This window comes from Punica granatum, chromosome 4, assembly GCF_007655135.1.
Source record: "Punica granatum isolate Tunisia-2019 chromosome 4, ASM765513v2, whole genome shotgun sequence".
NCBI lineage: Eukaryota > Viridiplantae > Streptophyta > Magnoliopsida > Myrtales > Lythraceae > Punica > Punica granatum.
The window spans coordinates 2929155-2948253 of NC_045130.1; the positions used below are offsets into that span (position 1 = coordinate 2929155).

At 41.6% G+C, this 19099-nt stretch overlaps 5 protein-coding genes and 1 long non-coding RNA gene across 7 annotated transcripts; 2 read left to right on the forward strand and 4 right to left on the reverse strand.

Moving 5' to 3' along the window:
- Positions 1–19: 19 nt before the first annotated feature.
- Positions 20–3403, reverse strand: LOC116203501 (14-3-3 protein 7). The gene is made up of 7 exons (XM_031535248.1): positions 3237–3403; positions 2121–2427; positions 1564–1651; positions 1337–1446; positions 828–976; positions 484–518; positions 20–337 (listed from the first exon to the last, which is right to left on the reverse strand). Exons 1-6 carry the CDS (start codon positions 3301–3303, stop codon positions 484–486), a joined length of 756 nt encoding a protein of 251 aa, XP_031391108.1. The 5' UTR covers positions 3304–3403; the 3' UTR covers positions 20–337.
- A 135-nt stretch (positions 3404–3538) lies between these two features.
- On the forward strand, positions 3539–5690 carry LOC116203502 (non-structural maintenance of chromosomes element 3 homolog). Of its 2 annotated transcripts, XM_031535250.1 has the most exons (7): positions 3539–3782; positions 3854–4100; positions 4381–4533; positions 4848–4953; positions 5041–5155; positions 5338–5400; positions 5499–5690. In XM_031535250.1, exons 1-6 carry the CDS (start codon positions 3735–3737, stop codon positions 5374–5376), a joined length of 708 nt encoding a protein of 235 aa, XP_031391110.1. In that variant the 5' UTR covers positions 3539–3734; the 3' UTR covers positions 5377–5400; positions 5499–5690. The 2 variants fall into 2 exon arrangements, with proteins under 2 accessions (XP_031391110.1, XP_031391109.1); XM_031535249.1 differs by having other exon boundaries at positions 3540–3782; positions 5338–5675.
- Positions 5691–5810: 120 nt separating this feature from the next.
- On the reverse strand, positions 5811–8324 carry LOC116203500 (5'-adenylylsulfate reductase-like 4). The gene is made up of 4 exons (XM_031535247.1): positions 7747–8324; positions 7192–7379; positions 6972–7096; positions 5811–6696 (listed from the first exon to the last, which is right to left on the reverse strand). Exons 1-4 carry the CDS (start codon positions 7948–7950, stop codon positions 6242–6244), a joined length of 972 nt encoding a protein of 323 aa, XP_031391107.1. The 5' UTR covers positions 7951–8324; the 3' UTR covers positions 5811–6241.
- Positions 8325–9534: 1210 nt separating this feature from the next.
- LOC116203497 (protein WHAT'S THIS FACTOR 1 homolog, chloroplastic) lies at positions 9535–11838 on the reverse strand. Its single transcript, XM_031535245.1, has one exon. It carries the CDS (start codon positions 11653–11655, stop codon positions 10453–10455), a length of 1203 nt encoding a protein of 400 aa, XP_031391105.1. The 5' UTR covers positions 11656–11838; the 3' UTR covers positions 9535–10452.
- Positions 11839–13271: 1433 nt separating this feature from the next.
- On the reverse strand, positions 13272–18559 carry LOC116203496 (probable pectin methyltransferase QUA2). The gene is made up of 9 exons (XM_031535244.1): positions 18270–18559; positions 16791–17474; positions 16569–16701; positions 16124–16361; positions 15570–15795; positions 15035–15210; positions 14268–14571; positions 13988–14126; positions 13272–13852 (listed from the first exon to the last, which is right to left on the reverse strand). The coding sequence occupies exons 2-9, from the start codon at positions 17465–17467 to the stop codon at positions 13694–13696; spliced, it is 2052 nt and encodes a 683-aa protein (XP_031391104.1). The 5' UTR covers positions 17468–17474; positions 18270–18559; the 3' UTR covers positions 13272–13693.
- Positions 17930–18550, forward strand: LOC116203504. The gene is made up of 2 exons (XR_004156262.1): positions 17930–18102; positions 18198–18550. It is a non-coding gene; the product is annotated as an uncharacterized LOC116203504 (long non-coding RNA).
- Positions 18560–19099: the final 540 nt, after the last annotated feature.

Genomic DNA, 19099 nt, shown 5'->3' on the forward strand with positions numbered 1-19099 from the left:
ACTTAAAAGCAGTGTGTTATAATCGAAATGCAACTCTTCATGGCATTAATATCAAATTCTCAATGACGATCACGGCAGAAGTAGAATGAAACCACCACCAAGATGAACAAACTCTAGAACCCAAATACACCCATAAAGAGTTGACGGAAAGCAAACATATAGTATACAGACCAACACTGACCAAGATAAAAACATATAAAACGGGACTCCAGAGTCTAAGACGACACTACTGATATGACTCTTGGTCTTAAACTTTTCTTTTGGTAGAATATTCCACAATTCATTTAAGTCGAAGAATCAACATGTCCGGGAGTCATTGCTTTTCTCCAAACTAACTCTGCAAGTCAAAGGGCGGGGCAGCAGTTCAGAAATGATTCAGATGTGTGACTAATAGACCAAGTTACCAGCAACAAGATGACATATAACTAGAAGTACAGTTGTCCGGAAAGATAACTACAGTTTCATGTGATGAAATTCTCTTACCTATGCTTGAGGTTCATCAGGCTTAGATTGCTCACCTGGCAGGAGAAACCAGAAAAGATAGCTCAGCAATTTCTTTATCAAAATCGTTCTTAATTTCTAAGGAAGGAGACACCATAAAAGCTGAAGGAAATTTATCCAACAGCAAGTAAATTGGCTCATGAAAACAAAGCTAAAAACACATTGATATCCATTAAAAGATACACTCAAAAGCTTGCTGCACCTTTTGGATTGTCACTTCATTTCTGTGTTTGAAAACGTGTCCACATGCGTGGATGCATGCATACGCGAGCGCGCGCGTGTGAGAGAGAGAGTAAGAGAGAGAGAGGGGTATTGCAGTTATTTACCTCCCTCTTCAGGAAGATCTGATGTCCACAGTGTAAGATTATCCCTAAGAAGTTGCATGATAAGGGTGCTGTCCTTGTAAGATTCTTCATTGAGGCTATCAAGCTCAGCAATAGCCTCATCAAACGCTTGTTTAGCAAGATGGCATGCCCTGTTTTTGACATAGAATATGTAGAATACAACGTAATTAGAACACATATACAGAATGCAAGCTTGTATTAGCAATGGTAAATAAGACCATAACTAACATGCACAGGCACCTTATTCACTGTAAAAAGTTTTATGAAAGGGCATGGGGTGAGAAGTAGCAGACGTGTAATTATATAAGAATAATGATAAAACACATTACGGTAGCTATTAGTCATTGATTTGTGTCAAAGTGCTTGCATAAAGGTTAAAAACCAATATCATTTTTCACATAAGAATCTAAAAGAGTTGAGCATGGTGCGTGGGCTAGCAACTTTCTAGAAAATGCAAACATGATACGGCAAATAAGATGTGACAACCCCACCTTTCTGGAGAGTTCAGGATTTCATAGTAGAAAACAGAGAAGTTCAGAGCCAGGCCGAGCCTAATTGGATGAGTCGGAGGCACATCTGAGCTAGCAGTGGAAGTAGCAGCCTGCAAACACAAGAAAATCAACAATTTAGGAGATAAATATGTTCTGTAACCAAGAAAGAGAGAGAAAAAAAGTAAAAACAACAGCTCTTAAAGTTGCGTTTGCAGAGACACACAGACCTCGTATGCCTTCAGTGATTGATCTGCAGCTTCTTTACGGTCGTCACCAGCCTTAAATTCAGCTAGGTAGCGATAGTAATCTCCTTTCCTGCCAATTCAAGCGTGAATAACTGTGACAGATCAAAAAACGAAGACAATGAAGCAATGCAATAGCTAGTCTCCTTCTGAGTTTTTAGGGGCTATACTCCAAAGAACAGGCTCCAGCACAAGACATTTTTCAGGGGAAGAAATAAAAAGCAAGAGTCACTGCGAACCACAAAAACAAAGTCACAGATCCAACAAAGAATATTAACCCACTCAACAGAATGAAAACATAAATCCAAATCCTAACGACTAGTCCAATTTTTAGAAGCAGAGGCAACAGCTGACATGCCAAAGCACATGGCCTAAATTTACAGAATACAATTATGAGCTGGCAGCATGGCATTTCTATAGAGCAACCTATTCTTATACTAAAGCAAATTCCTAATGTATTGATCAGAAAAAGAAAAAACGAGTTCCTGACATGGCAATCCCAAAGAAAAAAAGTTACGAGTAAGAAAGAGAGAGTCCCTTACATCTTATAGTAGAAAACAGTAGATTCCCCGGAGGAGGAGGATGGAATGAGGTGTTTATCAATGATTGATAAAATGTCATTGCAGATCTGGGTGAGCTCATCTTCAACCCTATGCCTGTAATCGTTTATCCGCTTCACATGCTGTTCATTACCCTTGGCCTCCTCCTTCTGTTCGATGGAAGAAAGAATACGCCAGGATGCCCTCCTTGCTCCGATAACATTTTTGTAGCCGACAGACAATAGGTTCCTCTCTTCAACAGTCAGTTCCACATCCAACTTGGCAACTTTCTTCATGGCTTCAACCATCTCTACAGCAAAGAATGTGGATGAGATAAAACCTTAATTATCTTAAAAGTTCAAATTCAGAAAGAATAAAATATATATGTATATAAATTCATATAAATATAAGTGCTTCATCAGCTCAGAGGATTGTAATGTGAACGTACATTGGCAAAGTCACGCTTAGATCAATGCTGAAAGAGAATCGACATGACAAACGCGGAAACTGGAAGTTTGACCTAAACTTGCAAGATTCTCATACATAGATCAACTACCTAACTCAATCGCCGGATCACAAGTTCACTTGCAGGTATGAAAAAAAGAAAGAATATGATACTTTAACCATGGCAGCATGATCCTAGTCCACGTAAAATGAAAATAATTCGGTCGATCAGAGTTGCAAGATAAGCATTTTCTACACATTACTTCCTATACCACGATTGAGGAAGCACTGACACATATCGAATAAACCATCCTCATTTACCTTGAAAACATCAAAAGCAGCTAGCAAACAAGAAGGCAAGCTCTTTCTTCCTCAATAATCAATGAGAAACACTAGCAAATTGAAGAATACTCAAACCCTAACACCAAAACCAGCAATAAAAGCAGAAGCCTGACTTCACTCATGCCACTCAGCTCCGACATGATAATGCATGTAAAAGGGGACCAACTCCATTTCGGCAGTTCGCGATTCACAGTGAGCTATTAATCAGCATGAAACCAGCAAAAAACGAGGAACAAGGGATGCGAACTCATGTAAAGGGAACAGAATCGAAATGGAATGGCAAGATCTGGAGCGATCGAGCTGAATAATACCGAGCAGGGGAGGAGGAGTTACCATCGTATCTCTCGGCTTGCTCGGCGAGCCTCGCCAAGTAGACCAGCTGCTCTCTCTCCTTCTCCATGGTAGCCTCACTCTCTCTCTCTCTCTCTCTCTCTCTCTCTCTCTCTCTAAAACGCAGAAGAACAGTGGTTTGAACGGTAGCCGCTACCGAGAAAAGAATCCGAGACACGTTTTTATGTCACGCGATCTCCAAAAAAATTTAAAGAAGGAAAAAAGAACAAATTAATAATAATCAGTGAAACTTCAATTACGAAATTACCCCTGACGTGCTTCCGATATTACATTGGCGCCCTCATCCGCATTTTCCCTCCAAGCCGCGGCAAGCCCTTATTCCCTGTCGTATCATCTCCTCTGTATAATCTGCACAACTCGAGCTGAATCCGCTGCTCTTCCATGGCAGATTGACAGATTCCTCCCCGACATAGCCATTCCCAGCTGAACAGTAAGATCTCTGTTTTTAGGGTGTCCTTCCTTCCGTGATTTTGCAGTAGAATGGCTAGTGCGGGGGAAGACGGCTCTCAGTTCGACTGCTCCAAGGAGGTGCTGCTCTGACCTTCTCCTGTGGGCTGTTGTTACGTTAGTTTCCGTTACCGATTTGTGCTTGATTACAGGAAATGGACAAGCTTGTCGCGGAAGTTATCCGCTATGTGCTGTTCAAGACGCATCAGAACTCGGGGTGCCCGATCAAGAGAGAGGAGCTCACTCAGATCGTCACTAGAAACTACCATAATCGCAGCCTCCCTGCGGCTGTGATCAATGAGGCTCGACAGAAGTTTTCGAGCATTTTCGGGTACGAGCTTAAGGAGCTTCAGAGGTCCCGTCCTTCGTCCACGGCTCAGCCTCGCTCTTCACAACAGAGTAAGATTTCAGCTTTATTCTTTGGAAGAGAATCATATCACGTCTGCTGATGTTGTCTAGTGAATGCTTTTGGCCTTGTTGATGATCTTTCGTGATGATTGCAAATGCTATTTTAGTCATGAGTATGGTGAACTCTTGAATGCCTTTCCCAACTTCTGGGATTAGTTCGATCGACCAACATGTTTAGATCATATTGATCATTGTTAACTGACCTACCCTGCCACCTCTTATATCATCTCTGTTGCATCTTACTTTGGATAACTGATAATGCCTCGTGCAGGTGTTGCTGATGCAAGGTCATATATTCTGGTCAGTCAGTTACCTGCTGCTGTATATAAGAAATATGTCGAAGATGGGACTAAGGCCCACCTGACTAGTCTAACTTTTGTTGTGATTGGTATTGTGCATCTTGCGGGAGGCAAAATCTCTGAAGGTGTGTTTGGTGCTTTCCCCACCCCCCCACCCCCATCTCCGGGCAATTTGTCATTAATTAGAGTATGAGACAGTAAGAAAGATAGCTCTGTAGGGAGAAACTTCTCTGGCCTCGAGGGCCAAAAAATATTTGGATCATGTCATCTTTGTCTCAAATCCCACATTACTACGGTTCCAAAGTAGGATTATCACCGTACTGTAATTTATCTGATTATCCCTGTATTGTAATTTACCTGGCACTGAAGTATCTTTAGATCAGTCAGGGGAGTAAGCATGAAAATTACTTACCTTCGATATTATTTGAGTTTGTGGCAGAAACTTTATGGCACCATTTGAAGAAACTAGGATTGCATGAGAATGATGAGAATCACGCTGAATTCGGAAATGCGAAACAGGCATTGGAGGCCCTTGTTCAGCAAAGGTTAGAGATGTTCAGATGAATGGTTGAGCATATTACTATCTACTGTTTTAGTGCAGGCTTACTCCAGCTTCTTTTACATGCATGTAGGTATTTGCAGAAGGACAAAGTAGTTGGCCCGGAAGGCAGCGTAATCTTTTATGAGCTTGCTGAAAGAGCATTGGATGCAAGTGTAAGCGGGAAGATCAAAGAATACATATCGCAGGTATTGTTCTATCGACTTCTCTGATTCATCTGTGCCCTGCTCTGGATTTTCTTTTTCTTTGAACAAAATAAAGAGTACAAGGTTCTGTAACCAGTTATCTTCTGGGGATGAGCATCGAAGTTTCCTTTTATGTTTCAGTGTGTTAAGTGAATTGTGATGGGGTTTCTGTTATTTGCTTTCAGATTGTGAGGAGTGATCTTCCTTCTGAGGATGTTGCCTAGCAGCCAGAATCAACTCAAATTTTGGCAAGTTGGGGCTTGGATTCAAGTTCTTGTTTTCTCGACTAATTCTAACCTTGTGGTTTCATAACTGGCCTGTAATGCTGAATATTCTATCCGTGTAGTTAGCTAAATGATGGGTTTCAACGACACTGACTAACGAACTCACCGAACTGGTCTTGGTGCATATGAGCAGCTCATCTTGTTTCGTGATTTCGTCCTTGTCTTGGGGGTTCTCTCTCACATTTTCCTCCCCATGTAAAAATTTCTGCAAGATTCCCATATTACTGCTGTTGGTTTAAGCCAATGTTGTGGCACGTTTGTGGAGCATCTTACTACCTATTCCTGATACAATACCAGATTCTGCACAAGTTATTCCATCGATCTTTGCTGTAATTCTTAAGATTGAAACTTGTTAAACAGGTAATACTTACACGTGAAATTCAATAAATCTTCATATTAGTTCAAATCATAACTGGGAAACACATCCTAAGATTCATCAGCACGCCATCCATGCATTAAAATCCCAAAATATGAGAAATGTCGCATGAAATGGCTTTTAACATAGAATCAGTACTCATGAAATTCATGTAGCTCCATAACCTAATAAGGGGGTACAGAAAAAAATTGGGCATCAATATACAGAAAAGGCCACATCAAGTTACCCTACACGCGTAAACGGAACCGTAATCTGAATCGCACTGAGGATAAAATCGGGTGCCAGAGAGCATAAACGACATAAAAAAGATCTTGACCCGCATTTTTAACATTCATCGCCCACTCTCGAGAGAAGGGCCCTGAGACAGTTACTCCCGCAACGGAACAAAATTTTTTGTTTCGTTGCCAAAACTTTAATTAGCCCAAGCTTCTACTCTGCTCTTCTGCCTAATGATACGCACCGACTCGTGCTTGCCTCACCAATTGAGACTGTGGCAAGGGACTTAGAAGCCCAAACCCTAGCATTCATGGCTCCCTCTTGCAAGTTGCTTCTCTTGCTGGGCTCCCTCAAACAACTCCAAAGCTGAACAGCTTGCTTCAGGTACGACAGAAAATGATCTAATGAGCTGAGAGGGCTCATATTCCGGATGTACTTCCAGGTACGTTGAAAGAACAGGAGGAGGTTCGGGTAGAGGAAGTAGAGCACCCTCAAGAGCACGAATATCGTTGCTAAAGTGAGGTAGGTTTCCTGTTGGAGCAAGTTTTCAGGAGATCTTGCCCACCAGAAAGGGCAGCTTTCTGCCTCAAGATTTTCGTGTTTCTCGTGATTTGATTGGTCCCTTATGTCTTCCAGGGCTGTCCAATCCCGTGTTGAAGACTCTATGCCTGTATCAACAAACCGCATGAAATGAAAAACCACCCTATGCTAGGACAACAAAATTATTATCTCACAAGGAGAAGGTAGGCACCAAATCTCTTTGCTAAAGTGAGAGCTTTCATCAATACAAATCAAGAAGAAAAGCATAATGCAATTTATGTAAGATGTAAAAGATATATCAGATTTGAACAGCAATCTATGCTCAAAATTTCTTCTAGCTGAAAATATATATAGGGGAAAATGCAATGGTTAAAGAAAGCAGAACTTAGCCTGAAGGCCTTACCGGTGACATCACTATAGAAAGCGACAAGAGAATTGAGAGACCGTGAACCATGGTAACGCACGCGCATTGTTGAATTCATCACGAAAATAGTGGGGAAACCATGGACGCCGTACTTTGAGAGGATGCTGCAAGATTGAAATTTGAAACTGTGTCTTATTCAGGAAACTCAATCATCACAAAGAAAAGCAGAGCACCAATCTAGAGCTATCAAAAAGCAAACCTTGGTCGAACTGCTGATTCTTCAATAGCGAAGTGGGAGATTGAGGGATACAGCGAGGAGAGGAGTGAGAACATCGGCCTAAACGTCCTCGAGAAAGGACACCACGATGCATAGAAGAGCACCGCCACGTACTTGTGACTGTTCCTGTGGACCATAGTCAATGCCCGCTGCAACGACAATTCGTCGCCCTTCACCAAAAACAAGTACAAACACTTCATTAAAGTTCCACCCCAACTTAAGCTCGACACTTATGGCCTCTGCCACGATAAAGATTCTGATATACATCCATCTAATCCTAAAGTTTCGTTCATCACTATGCTTTGTCGGCTCACGTCTACAATGACGTTGAAGCAATTCACCATTTCAGAATCTTAATCAACATCAGCACCTCTACCATTTCAAGCGAAAACTTTTCATCAAACCCAAACATAGCGCATTCGTACACCTAACTCAGCGAACTCAATCACATAAACATAACGTCAAATTGAATCTTTTTCTTTTTCTTTTTTTTTCCTCAAAGGATCCTTCAATCGAGAGAAAAACGTCGCGAGTTACCTCAGTAACACGAACGAACTTGATTGAATCGCCAAGGCCATGCAAGGGGCAATAACTGTCCCAAAACCCCAGGACGGATTCCGCTACCGACTCCCTACCGCAGACGGTCGGATCGCCGCCGGCAGAGGCAGAGGCAGATGTGGCGGGCGCCAGCCTCCCCAAAGCCAGCAGCACCACGATCCCCGCTTCCCAGACACCTCGCATGATCGCGTGAAGTCCCACGCGCGGCTTCCTGAAAGACCCCCAAAAGAAAGAGAATAAAAGGAGCAAGCTCCGATCAATCAGAAGCTGCAGCACCCACGACCCATTTGAGCTACTGGTCGAGAGGAAAAATTTGAAATTTCGAACGCAGCTTCAACGGGTCGATTAGGCGTAAGCACAGGTTGACGAACTGTACGACGAGGAGAGCAGTCACAGGGAGATTCGGCACGACAAAGTAAGGACAGGTCGATTGGGTTGATAATGGGAATCCTGAGGATTAGGGTTTTCAGGATCTACAAAGGAAGAAGGGGTAAGGGAAGGGGAGGGAGGAAGATGAAAATGGTTGAAGATAACGAAAGCCCTTGTTAGGTTGGTTGGGGTCACAGTCTGATGCGTTGGATTTTTCCTTTTCCTATTTTTTTTCCCCCCCTTGTTACAATATTTAGTGGGAAAAATTATTAAACTTATATAATTTTATATTTCCAACACTAATCAATATTTAATTACTTGTATGTCAGTTAAGTAATTATACCCACACATAATTATTTCAATATTTTCATAACTAAATCCTTTTCATGAGTTGTTAAACAGTTGCATGCTGCCTTAGAAACCATGTAATAATTCTTTTTTTCCCTGGGAAACATTTGAATTTGGATTTTGTAAACAAACACATGAATTTTCTTCCAACACGAAAAAAGAAAAAGAGAAAAATCTAATTTTGCATTTTGTGATGCCTCGTCGTGGGTTGACTTGCTCCTTGGAAATTTTCTTATCCCTTTTACTCTAATAATGCTTGTTAATAATTTAATAATCACCAGATTAGTTTTTTTCTGGCAATAATCACCATTAGTTGCTAAGTGTTATTAGTATAATAACGAATATAAGCATTTTATTCCCAATAATTTTGTCTCGGAGCTGAGGTGATCATATCCCGACAGGCTGATTAGCTTAAACTAGCAGATAATTGAAGTAATTAATAAATATAATCCCATATTTTGGGTTCAGTTCTGGATGGATCAATTGAACAAAGTCTAGCTTAATCCAGTCATCGTTAAACAATCGAACAATGTCTGTTTTTCCATATAAGAGAGATAGGTTGTCCTAGTAAGGAGTCAGAAAGAAAGGAGGACCTAAATTAAGGAAATCTCGAGAATGAAAATCGAGCTCAAAATCTCATTTTTATCCCAGGTTAGCAGCATCAGAAATGAACCTTTGATTGGGATATCAGCATACGAGTGGACCCGAACCTTATGCGTCATTTAAGCAATAAGACTACGAATCGGCTAAAGTGGGTTCACATTTTGATTGCTGATGTGACACCATCGTCTGCATTATTTTGATAATAACCACTCCTTTGGTGGCTGATACCATCCATCCATCAACAAAAAGGCAGGGAAGAGAACTTCTGCGAGCTGCACTTACTAGTTTCCTTTTTGCCCAATACAGCAATCAAATTATACCCTTTGCTTTGACTAATTAAGGCCAAAAGGTTAACTATGCCGGATTATTAAGTAGATTATAAGGGTAACGATGAATAGCATAATTACGTTGCAAATTGTTACGCAACTTGAAAGAGTCGATCAGCTGTTGATCAAGAAAACTATGGAATCTATTCATCAAAAACAGAAAATTAGGTGAGCAAGGCCATGTGTTTTGGGGTTATACATTGTTCACATGATCAAGAGATGAATGGGTCCACAACACTCTTCATAAGGAACTTCCCTATGGAGATTTATATATAATCGGACTTCTACATGTAATTTGGGAAACGGAACAACTGACCTGAATTGATCGATTCTCTATTCACTTCCTCCTTATCTGTCGAAACTCACCGGGCAAAGAGGAACTCGGCTGAAAGATATGCCAAGTTACTGTCCGTTGCAGTAATATGTTCCAGTAGATTACCAAACTATCTTACAGCAACTTATCCAGCAGACATTGAGAATCTCTACAGCACAGTGAACAGCACATAGATCAGGTCTCTGCAACCTGGAAGAATGTCTCTCATTGAATTTCGATCTCATAGAACAAGAATTCCGGTAATACCGTCTACTCCCACATCCTTCATCTGTAGTTCTAAATCAGCAACATTTTTTTTTTCGGCGTAGACTCAATAGAAAGGACCAGAATATACTACCCAGCTAGAACTATGACTAGTAGGCTAATGGTCTGTTAGAAGAAACCGAACCTCAGAAGCTTTTTATCATTTGCAAACCTAGTGAGCTTTTCACGAGCTACAAAAGTGCGATCTTCTCCTCGAAAAATCATGAACTCACCATCCAAAGTTGGATTTCAGATTCCGAGACTACTTGCATTTCCAACTTTTCTTTTCTTCCATCACCTTAAAGAATTTTGAAGCTTTGCTGCTCCAGAACTCAAAAAAAAAAAAAAGCAGTTACTGTTCCATCCTGAAGGTTTCAATTCCAAGAGCCGCTGGCCCGCTAACACTTTCTGCATTTCAAAAGCTGGCACGATCAAGGAAGGCTACTAAATAATACATCATCCTCAAGCCCTCTCAATTCCAAAACCAGGTTCCAGTTTCTGCATCTCAGCATACCTATACAGCTTCTCATTGAACACAACCTGAGGATCCTTCTTCTTCAACATGCCATTCTCATCATAACCATCCTTCAAGAAAACCGCCCAGTTCATCTCCGTCCCTGCCAAGTAAAACGTCTTAGGCTGCCTCAGTAACATCTCGTAAGTACGCCTCGTCAGGCTAAACTCCTCCTTGAACTCCACGATATGATGTATCAAAGCTCTCTTCTCCAATGTCAAGTTCAAGAACTCGTGGATCAACCCAACCCGATACTTCTCCGCCTCCAAGCTCCACAAGTCGAGCCTTGACCCGTCAGAATAGGGAGACACGAGCGGCAGAGTGTTCAGTAAGTTTAGTTTCCTCCTATCATCATCGTCTAAATCCAAATCTTTGCTATGCTTAACATTGAAATTGAAGGCCTTTTTTACTCTGTCCTCACTTATCATGAACTCCCTCTCGAGCTCGCTAACAGCCAGTAAAGGATCCCAATTGACCAACTCGAGCACCCTCCTCCCATCACTCTCATCAACGGCAACTCGAAAGTAATCCGGGTACTTCAAAACCCGATCCCGGAAATCATCGGGGATCCCGAAGAGAGCCCTAGTGTGATAGATTTTATTCAAAGGTATCCTTTTGTTAGCTGACATCATGAGCAATTTCCTCACCTTGTTGACCCGATCGAGCTCAAGCGAGTCGACGATCCGCCTCTCCTCCTCGAGGAGCTCCTCCATGAGGTCAGTGAACCCGAGCCAGAGCTTGTTATCAGAGTGGCGATAGATCTCGAAGAGGAGGGGGTGGCGGAGGATCGACCTCGTGACCTTGCGACCGCGGGGGAAGCCCAGCTCGCGGTGGAGCTTCCCGGCGTCGTCGAGGCGGAGGACCCGCTCGGGCTGGCGGGAGAGGAAGTCGCGGCTGCGGGTGACGAAGCGGAAGTGGGAGTCGCGGGCGAGGATGGACTCGAAGTGGGGGATGGTGTTGGGAAGGGACTGGACCGGAGTGGTGCGGGCGGAGGGCTTGGGCTTGCGCTTCTTTCGGAGGGATTTAGGGGTCTTCGTCTTGAGGAAGGAGGTGGAGAATGGGGAGGAAACGAAGTAGAGGAAGGGGCTGCTAGAGCTAGGGTTTTCCAGGGTTTTGGAGAGCTTAGAGAATAAAGAGAATCGCCCGGCCATGGCGGCAGCGGCCCTCGCTCGGCTTCCTACCACTGCTCTTGGCGGGACGAAGCTTTTTCTTCTTTCATTTTCGTTTTCGTTTTTTTTTTCTTTTTTTAAATTTACTATTGATATTCTGATTTTTTTCCCCCTATTTGCTTGTGTTGTGTATATGATAATGAACTACCCAGGATTATTAACGCAACGGAATCTAAATTGCGATCTGTTGATTCGTGCACGAATACCAGATAATAACCTTCTATCAACTGTTGATTCTACGAATACCAGAAATAGGCATCAAACTCGAAAACAAATCCAAAATTAGAAGAAAGAGCACGGTAACTCCACAACTTTATTGATAAATTCGAAATTCAAGCCCCTCAACTCTAGAGTTGTACAAAGCTTAAATAGATCTTAAAAACGCTTAAATTGCACAAAAAATATAAATTTTTCTAAAATTGTAAAAACGTCCTAAATAACATAAATTGCATGTTTGAGGCCATAAACGATGGAATTTGTCTTAAATATCGAAAAATCACGGCAAAGCGGTGAGTTTTGCTCCGGATGCCGTTTCCTTCGAAATAGGGTCGTCAGAACCTATTTTTTTCTAGGTACCGACTTGCCGTTTTTTCTACCGCATCAGTTATCGATCAAGAAGTTTGAAGGAAGACCAGAAGGAAATCAAAATGCTGTGAGAGGGGAAGGCTGATAATTCGCTCGACAGCAGAGCGGAAATCTTCGTGATCGGGTCCTTCAACGTGGGCAAACGGACCCTGCTATGCTGTATTTCTCTTTGCTCGGGATAGCAGTTGTGATCAAACTTACGATTCCTATTGCTACTGATGTCTTAGATAGCCGGAGTGGAGATGGAAAGTTTGGATTTCTCCTGTGTTATGCTTAGCTCAATAATTATCGGTCATTTTTGGACTCTTCGGTTTATCTTCTTTGAACATGAATGAGTACGTTATGCTTCGGTTCGATTCTGTGCGAGTAAAACTTTTCGGTACAGATTGCACATGGCAACGAGCCTCTCGAGTGGAAGACAATTTCACTCAGGAACATCCTCATAGGTTGCAGGATTAGTTGCACAGGATGTTTCCAGCATACTCACAGAACGCAATGGGCAGAAAAAAATTACACAATTAAAAGGAACACCAGGCCCTGTATCTGCAGATGGCATCACTCGAGAAGAGAAGATAGACGGGTGATCCCAAATTCAACATAGATTAAGAGGAGGGCGCTACAACTTTCGGTCTCGAGGATTTGCAACAGTTAATATTGGAAATTGGAGTCGTTCGTGACGACTGACAACCTGCAGTTTATGCCCTGATTTTCAGAGAAGCGAGATGGCGGCAAAGCTCGCCATTAAAATGGCTTGAGAGGCGATTGTACCATCTTGCAAGTTTGCATACCGCATACACATTGCCTCCGAGCCTTACCACCTGTTCTCATGCTTTCATTAAGAAACAAGATAACTCAAAGCAAAGAGGATCGTCAACTCAATCGATACACCTCGTTATCTACATATAATGAATGCCGAGTCACCTTGAGGTTTACAATCCAAAATTATGATCACTGAATCTGCTACTCCTTATAGATGGAGTAAAAAATGAACACATTGAGGCGAAAACAAGGAATGGTCCAAAAAGAATTTTCCTTGATTGATATGTGAATGAACTGACAAATCTTTATGTACTTCCGAAAGTAAAAGGCACTTGCTTATTATGTGACCATCCTCCCAAATCACAACTGACATGTTTCGGAGTGTATAACAAAGTAGTAAATTCGACATAGCATGATAATAAAGAATTTTAAATGCAATCTATAATTTCTCACCCGGCCGCAGTTGATCCCATAATTACAAGTTTGCGCCCCTACGAGAGCCTTGCAGCTTTGCCGTAGGAGTGGTGGTTCGGTTTGGTTCCACCATCTTTGTTTCCTTTTCTCGTTTCCTTTCCTAATCTTTATGGTATGTCCCACTCGAACTGTATACTTGCAAGTAAAATAAGATTTTACAGCATCAGGCGTCCTTTTCGAGGAATCCCCAAAAGTCGGGTTTTCAGCTCGCCTGCTTCTTGAAGAATGGTTTCTGGCCAATAAGCAGTCTTTCATCGGTATTGCTCTCCACTTCTATGATTCGTGCATCCCACTTAAGTCTCGTTGTCAGAGATCTTGCTGACTCGATAAGTGAAGTGGTGTCACGAATTATTATCCATCCCTAAACCAACCCATCCCAAATGGCATAAGGCAATTTAAATTTATCCAAGACAAAAGCAAAAAAAATTCAAGCAGTGATGAGAAGAGTTCTCATGAGTATGTCATCAAATAAATGGTAGACTTGAATGGCACTTGCCTCGGGACGAAGAAGCCGGTCGATCTCAGTGAATATATCAAGCAACGAGCATCTTCTCTTCTGACTTGTCTGGAGAGACAGAAGCCCTGCTGCATGCACCATATCATATGTTCTTGGGTATGTCGGAAATGCCTCACACCTGAGACAACAAAAGAAATTTTACAAAGAAATCGAGAAATATATGCACAAATAAAAAATCACATCCTATATAATATTAAACCTTCATCAAACTGCGCATGCTCTCAGACATGATTTGCATAAAAGGTCACTTAAAAATTACCAGTCATGTAATACGCCAAGGAAACCTCGATCAATGATAGCAGGCAAGCTGTTAGGGCCGTTTGCTGGGACTACATTCATGACCCAAACATTCTTCCCAGCCTCCAGCAAGGCAGAATTTAAACCCCCAAAGCGGGAATTCATGTCGAGTACATTCCGGACCATGTTGTATGGGGCTGCAGGATCTTCATCCCCTGGTCTCTTTGGGTGGTCTGAGAAAATGAGCGGTGAGAGAAGGGACCAGTAATTTCTTACTGCTGCCCTCCAGTTCCCCATGTCCTCCATGAATTCTTCCGAATGCAGACCTGATAAGAGATTTGGCCAAAGATTTTCTTCAGAATTATTTTGTTTTCACATGAATATTTTGCAAATGTATCTTTAACAAAGCTATAATTTCTTTTTCTTTTTTTTTTTGTTGCTGAAGTTCAAAAGTTATAAGTTGCACGCACTCAAACACGATTTTGCATTAACAAACTTGAATGCAGTGTTTCTCCCTCGTTCTGAAAGCAACCATGCAATTCTTCCATTTGATTTCCCAAAACCAAAATCCAGTTCATTTTCCCCCTTCTCGAGGAATGGAGAAAATATCTAATGGACGTGTGATGCAACATATTTTTCCTTGTTTTCCCTAATTTTTAGAAAATTAAGGGAAATTTGGAAATTATTGCCCATGCAGTGAAGTCAAATGGAGAGATTCCCAATTTCAGTGGCGCCAACATAGCAAATGCTAGGATGACTTATTGGTCAAGAAAAGATTAGAGAAATTACCATATAGTTTAAGCTCGGTGGCATTCAAATTGGCCCTAGAAGGCCAAGCTTTCCGAGCTTCTATGGGAATCCAGCGCTTGCTCTGTGTTCCTCCAATGCAGCTTTGGAGTGGACGGTAGAATGGAGATTCCACGTCTTGGCCTTTGTTGCACACAGAAGGGCCAACACCAGGTTTTCTGTTCATATCAGTTAAGAAGAAAATAGGGATCAGGAAATATGGTACTTGGATTTTTGCAAACAATTAATCATATGCAGAATATTCACCCTCAGGGTCGTGTTCATGGATCAGAATGGGTACATTGTAATAACAGGTTGAACAGATAAGTTTGCAAAAGTATAAACTGCAGATGATTGAAGTTCTTGGCTGGTTGGGCAGAAAAAATTAACCTGGACCAGTTGCTTTCCATATGTTCAATACAACCAGGGTCTAATGAGGCTCTAAGAACTATCATTGCCGATGAGAATCTAATGAGTTCATATGTCTACGGCATAATCAGCAAACGTAAGTGCTGAAGATTATGAAGGTCTGTCATACCGGGCAGCATAACAACTCGTTTTACTAGTCTTCTTCCATATGATAGTTTCATCTTGTTGTGCCAGCAGTTCCCAGCACATATTCTCCGTGAAACTATTAATGAAATTCCATCTCTTCGGGTTTCCCTTCTTACGATTATTTCCTGGAGCAATTGTTAATGGTGAAGTCCACACGAAGTATCCTCCCGGCCTTAAAACTCTGTCAGCTTCAATTAAGAATATTCCATCTGCATCAGATGAAGTCCTCGTGAGCTATAAAGGAAACGCAATGCAGCTGACTCATATACCATATTCTCCAATAGCAATAAACGAAATAGTGTCATTCTTGACCTTCTGATATCTCGTGCATTTGTTCAGTGCAATTTATCTGAATTGTCATTCTGGAATTCTTGGAAAATTTTCAAGGTCTACACCTTTCAATACAGGTAAAGTTGATTTTTACAAAACATTATATGATCTAAACCTTTCCAAGATCAAACAAGAGCCATTGTATTTAATTGTTTGTCTAAAAATGAGGTCTATAAGCACGATTAAGTGGAAAAATTAAAATAGTACCTTTCTGGTCCCAATCTATTCCGCATCTCAAGCAATGCAACATGTCGAAGGAAAGAGAAGGGTAGGGCAACTGTTTGGAGAAGGAACTGATCATAGCAGGAAGACCTCTCTCGAGAGTCAATTGGACTTGACTTCCTGAAGTCTCATAGTTTGCGATGCACATTGTCAAGAGTAGTTTAGAGAAGAGATGAGCTCCAAAACTACCGTAACCACATCCTACATCCAAAATCGTTCTAACCTGAAAAGAGTATGGAAAGGTCAGTTATAAGATATAGCAGGCATTGGAGTCCCATATGAAGAAGATTAGTATAAAATCAGAGTTAAAGAATTGCCAATGGAGGTCTCCAGTGGCAGAAAACACATAAAAAAAGGAAGAGGAAAACTTGGGCAAAGGGAATAGAGAATGCTAGAAGAACAACGTGTGGTAGGAAAAGCATCCACTCACCCCAGCTTGAACAAGGTCGTATTCACTTCTCAAACCTATCATCTTTGCAATTTGCTGAGCATAATCTTCAACTCCATCGAACATAAGAGATGTGGAACGGAAAGATATCTGCTGTTCTTCCAGTATCATCATCCTATGAAACAGAGAAAATGTAGGAAACTGGGGAAAAAATATGAACCAATGAAGGAATTGGGATATAATCATAAAACATGTTTGCCAAACCTCTTGGTCATGCTCCCTGATGACAGGACCTGTTGCGCAGTGATCTTCACATTGGCCACCCATATGAAGTCCTTCCCAGTGGGCCACCTCAATGGAATCTTGTAATTTACAGGAGGGATCACGAGGCAATTGACCTTTGAATCGGGTCCACATTGCCTCTCAAGCACATTGTCATCGGAAACACTATCTGATGCATTATAGTTATAGCAGGGGACAAAATTCTCGAACTCTTCAGAGCAAAAATCCAATTCCCTAGATTTTGGAGAGCCAAGAGACAGCTCTCCGATATCCCACAAGTCAGAGAGGACTCTCTCCTGCAGTACCCGGTAGTGCTGGTTAATGTGACCTCTGGAGGAAGCAGAGATTGATAGAGTCCACCAAAACGAACCACAGAGGGCAGCAATCACTATAAAGAAGAGGCTAAATCTTAACAGCAGCATTATGTATCGGTGCCGAGTTCTAGGGGACAAGGAATCAGGAGTGAAACCATTCTCGACGTTGATGTACTTAGAAGGGGAACTATTGGTGCTAGAGTGAGGTAACGGGAAGGGGAACTTATTAGGGGTCTGATGATCAGAAGAGTCTCTTCTACTACCACTCATATCTTCCCAGAATTCTTGAGGGCCCCCGGAGGAGTTTCGGGACCCAGCAATGCCTCTGTGTAGAGGCCTGGACATTTCCTACCTGCATCACATATAAAACACATAAGAACGGATTCTATACAATGATTATCAAAATCAAAAGATTCTCACACAAGTAGACTCATAATAACGGATAATACACTTCGATAACTTGATCTCAAACGAAGGGTGAGAATAAGGAAGAGGACATTATGTCTTGGCAAAATATATACATCGGATACTTCACTTAGATACAGTCTAGCAATAACAGGCGACAGCAACCCAATCCAGCAAAGTGATCAAAGTAATAAACAAGGAGTAAAAAGGAAAAAGCTCTAAATCATCAATTTGATATGCACAAAGCCAAGATTTGATCTTGGTGAAAAAGCCGAGAGTGGACACAGAGCATAAGAGCACCCCTATCCAAAGGAGTAAAGTAATGGCATAAGAAACAAAATGATAAAAACTGGTTTTTTTAGTGACAGGATAAATCCAAATAGGGTAACCCAGACGAGATATCCATTCAATTCATCAAGTAAAGCTAAAAATTCTCATTTGAGACGCTAGATCTATTGAAGTTTGGCACCAAAGTACATACAGAATACCCATAATAAAAACCATAAGCTTTTCTCTTAAAGACTCAGCCGACATGTATTGCAATTACATTTGCTGATTCGGAGACAAAAGAAAAGGTAAGTTCTTGCTCTCACTGTGGGATGCAAAAGCAGAATTACATAAATTCCGTTCTGATTCTGAGCTGATGAAAAACTCTCTCTGGTTTGTCAAGCTGAAATCAGAGGACAACCCACGAATGATTGTATCAAATGAATCACGGGTCGGAGACAGTGAAAGGAGCTACCTGCAAACTAAGGGAGATTGCATAAACCCCTACAACCACCAAAGTGAAGAACTGTAGTCACTCTAGCTTCTGCTGCTACTCTCTCCCGTCTCTGTGAGGATGTGAAGTGGAGAGAGAGGCTTGCGTCAGCCTTGTGGGTTTGTCACGGAGGAGAAGAGAGAAGAGATGTCGACTCGATCCAAATCTATAACACAGCTCGGGAAACAGAGTGAGAATTTATTCACCCTTTTAAATATATAATATATTTGTGTATATATGAATGAGTATATATTTGCTCTGTAGCTCAAATCAGTAAGCAAATCGCCTCCCCCCCTCTCTTCCCCCCCCCCCCACAGTAAAACAATCAGACAACTCTCTATCCCCAGCTCCAAATTCCCAAATCCAAAATCCACATTTTTACGCCAAAAAGACGAGTGCCCACTTGCAAATGCGCCATTAATATCAAGAAAACCCTGTGAAAATCAAGAAAAAAATGGGGGAAAATGGGGCCTCTTTTATTTTCTTGAAAATGGGCACTATTAATGCGGGAGATGGGTTTCAACTCTGCAGAAGTGATAAATTACTTAATCTGATTAATGGGTCTTCCCCCAAAGAACAAAACAACATCGTCTCATGTGAATGAATGATACTGTAGATCTAGAGAGAGAGAGAGAGAGAGGAAGAGAGAGAGAGAGAGATTGACCATTGCCACCGAAATTTCGTAGAGGTTGTGTTTTTTTTTTTTTGTTACTATTAATATTTGACTGGTAGTAAGCAGTCACTCCAGATTTATTCACTCATAATTTAATGGCCTTCTTTTTCTAGCTGAAATATTATTATTAAGTAATTAA

Bases quoted from the DNA above. Each gene is read 5' to 3' on its own strand.
- LOC116203501 (XM_031535248.1), bottom strand. From the start codon at position 3,303: ATGGAGAAGGAGAGAGAGCAGCTGGTCTACTTGGCGAGGCTCGCCGAG. The intron at 2,428-3,236 runs GTAACTCCTCCT...TCTTTGCTGTAG, and splicing joins GCAAGCCGAGAGATACGATG to AGATGGTTGAAGCCATGAAG. The intron at 977-1,336 runs GTGGGGTTGTCA...TGTCAAAAACAG, and splicing joins ATCCTGAACTCTCCAGAAAG to GGCATGCCATCTTGCTAAAC.
- LOC116203497 (XM_031535245.1), bottom strand. From the start codon at position 11,655: ATGGCCGGGCGATTCTCTTTATTCTCTAAGCTCTCCAAAACCCTGGAA.
- LOC116203500 (XM_031535247.1), bottom strand. From the start codon at position 7,950: ATGCGAGGTGTCTGGGAAGCGGGGATCGTGGTGCTGCTGGCTTTGGGG. The intron at 7,380-7,746 runs GTAACTCGCGAC...TTTTTGGTGAAG, and splicing joins AGTTCGTTCGTGTTACTGAG to GGCGACGAATTGTCGTTGCA. The intron at 7,097-7,191 runs GTTTGCTTTTTG...TCAATCTTGCAG, and splicing joins GAATCAGCAGTTCGACCAAG to CATCCTCTCAAAGTACGGCG.
- LOC116203496 (XM_031535244.1), bottom strand. From the start codon at position 17,467: ATGTCCAGGCCTCTACACAGAGGCATTGCTGGGTCCCGAAACTCCTCC. The intron at 15,211-15,569 runs GTATGACAGACC...TGATATGAACAG, and splicing joins ACGAGTTGTTATGCTGCCCG to AAAACCTGGTGTTGGCCCTT. The intron at 14,572-15,034 runs GTAATTTCTCTA...ATCTCTTATCAG, and splicing joins CACCGAGCTTAAACTATATG to GTCTGCATTCGGAAGAATTC.
- LOC116203502 (XM_031535250.1), top strand. From the start codon at position 3,735: ATGGCTAGTGCGGGGGAAGACGGCTCTCAGTTCGACTGCTCCAAGGAG. The intron at 4,954-5,040 runs GTTAGAGATGTT...ACATGCATGTAG, and splicing joins GAGGCCCTTGTTCAGCAAAG to GTATTTGCAGAAGGACAAAG. The intron at 5,156-5,337 runs GTATTGTTCTAT...ATTTGCTTTCAG, and splicing joins TCAAAGAATACATATCGCAG to ATTGTGAGGAGTGATCTTCC.